The following is a 2,351-nucleotide window of genomic DNA, read 5'->3' as shown; positions in this document are numbered from 1 at the left end:
TCACTAACCTTTGATTTTTAGGACTATTATTTGTGTTTTCAACTTACTAGATATAATATTAAAATAAATGTATTCTACTCAGATGAAATCTTCAAATAGTGATAAAATGTGATGGTAAATGAGAGTAAGTATATGTGACTTTTATAAAAAAAAATTCCTAATATTTAAAAAAATGTATTATATATTACTGAAATGAGAAATAATTAAGTGAGAGGGACCTTGTTCTCCGCCTTTCCTTGTAGTCTCTGCTGATGGTGACCCGCTCTCATCAGCCTCCGGCCCGCTCTCTGCTGAGCACCATGCCTTCAATTAAGTTGCAGAGTTCTGATGGAGAGATATTTGAAGTTGATGTTGAAATTGCCAAACAATCTGTGACTATCAAGACCATGTTAGAAGATTTGGGAATAGATGATGAAGGTGATGATGACCCAGTTCCTCTACCAAATGTTAATGCAGCAATATTAAAAAAGGTCACTCAGTGGTGCACCCACCACAAGGATGACCCTCCTCCTCCAGAGGATGACGAGAACAAAGAAAAACAAACTGATGATATCCCTGTATGGGACCAAGAATTCCTGAAAGTTGACCAAGGAACACTTTTTGAACTTATTCTGGCTGCAAACTATTTAGATATCAAAGGTTTGCTTGATGTTACATGCTAGACTGTTGCCAATATGATCAAGGGGAAAACTCCTGAAGAGATTCGCAAGACCTTCAACATCAAAAATGACTTTACCGAAGAAGAGGACGCCCAGGCATGCAAAGAGAACCAGTGGTGCGAAGAAAAGTGAAATGTTGTGCCTGACACTGTAACACTGTAGGATTGTCCCAAATACTAGTTGCACTGCTCTGTTTATAATTGTTAATATTAGACAAACAGTAGACAAATGCAGCAGCACATCAACTGTATTAGCAGAGTATTGTCCTCATTGCATGTGTAGTTTGGGTACAGACTCCAAACCTATGGCTGAGTTTCTTCCAGTATGATCAAAAAGTTTCTTTTCTCTTTGCTCTGAATAAAACTGAATTGTGGGTCCTCTGTGGTAAGTGGCATTTTGGGCTTTCTCTCTTTTTGTAAAGCAATTTCTGCCTAGTTTGTTGTCCAGTTAACTTCAGTTTAGTGACCTTTTAAAAGTTGGCATTGTAAATAAAACAACTTGCAAAAGTAAAAAAAAAAGAAAAGAAAAGAAAAAAAAGAAATAATTAAGTGAAATTGGGTTCTTTTTAAAAAAGACTTTATTTATTTATTTTTAGAGGGAGGGAGAGGGAGAGGGAAAGAGAGGGAGAGAAACATCAATGTGTGGTTGCCTCTCATGTGCCCCGTATTCAGTACCTGGCCTGCAACCCAGACATGTGCCCTAACAGGGAATTGAACCAGCAGCCCTTTGATTTGTAGAGTGGCACTCAATCCACTGAGCTACATTCAGGCCAGGGCATGAAGTTGGGTTCTTAAACATTGGTTTTCTTTTCTAATACTTTTGACCAAAAAAGAAAGAAAGAGGAGAAAAGAAAAAATTTTCCTGTTCCCATAGAGTTCTTTGCAAAATGTCTCCTATTTCACATTACTAGTCAATGTTTATTTTTCTAGTTTTATGCAGTTTTGGGGGAAAGAAATGAAACACTACATTTATTTGAGTTATTTGTGAATGTTGATCTATGATACTTTTATACCTAAGCTAAATATTGTTCTGTATATTAAATGTAGACCCTACATTCTCCCTTTATAGTCATATCTATCATTTGATTTTTTTCCACATCATTAGTCCTCCATTTCATTCTTTTTATCAGGGCTTTGAAAATCTGGTACAACTTGATGCTCTCTCTTAGCTGAACACTAATACACCACTCCTTTGAAGCTGCTTCATTACAGTTCCACAGCCGGAAGGTCACAATGAGATGATGGACTAACAGCCCCGGTCATCATCACAGTACCAATCCCCAGACCACAGTCACAACTTTCTCAGACCTTATCACATTCTCCATTGAGTTCATTAATGCTTAATGAACTCAAGTGGCCAAGAAAGAGAGTCTCCTATCGCTCAGGGATTCCAAAGCATTTTGTAAATTTGACTTTTATGTTGCATGTGAGAATCACACGGCATAACTAGAAAAAGATGCAGAAGAAAAGGTTAAGGTTGAGCATGTTATACACACTTTATTTAAATTTATTTATTTTGATAATTGATGTAAACTTATTTATTTTTTAAAAATATTTTGAATTTATTGGGGTTACATTGGTTAATAAAATTATGTAGGTTTCAAGCCCAGTCCTTCTCCATCACCATTTATCCCCTCCTTTACCCCTTCAGCTTATTCCCATCCCCTTTCCTTCATTAGACTAATCTCTGTAT

At 36.6% G+C, this 2,351-nt stretch overlaps 1 protein-coding gene across 1 annotated transcript; it reads left to right on the top strand.

Moving 5' to 3' along the window:
- The first annotated feature begins 218 nt into the window (after window positions 1-218).
- LOC129076591 (S-phase kinase-associated protein 1-like) lies at window positions 219-792 on the top strand. The gene is given in 1 exon segment (XM_054580738.1): window positions 219-792. A coding segment is annotated over 1 exon segment (540 nt). The 5' UTR covers window positions 219-251; the 3' UTR covers window position 792.
- Window positions 793-2,351: the final 1,559 nt, after the last annotated feature.

This window comes from Pteronotus mesoamericanus, unplaced genomic scaffold (genome assembly GCF_021234165.1).
Source record: "Pteronotus mesoamericanus isolate MK-2021 breed Mesoamerican mustached bat unplaced genomic scaffold, CSHL_Meso_final contig_100, whole genome shotgun sequence".
Classification (NCBI taxonomy): domain Eukaryota; kingdom Metazoa; phylum Chordata; class Mammalia; order Chiroptera; family Mormoopidae; genus Pteronotus; species Pteronotus mesoamericanus.
This window is presented reverse-complemented; position numbering and strand designations above follow the sequence as displayed.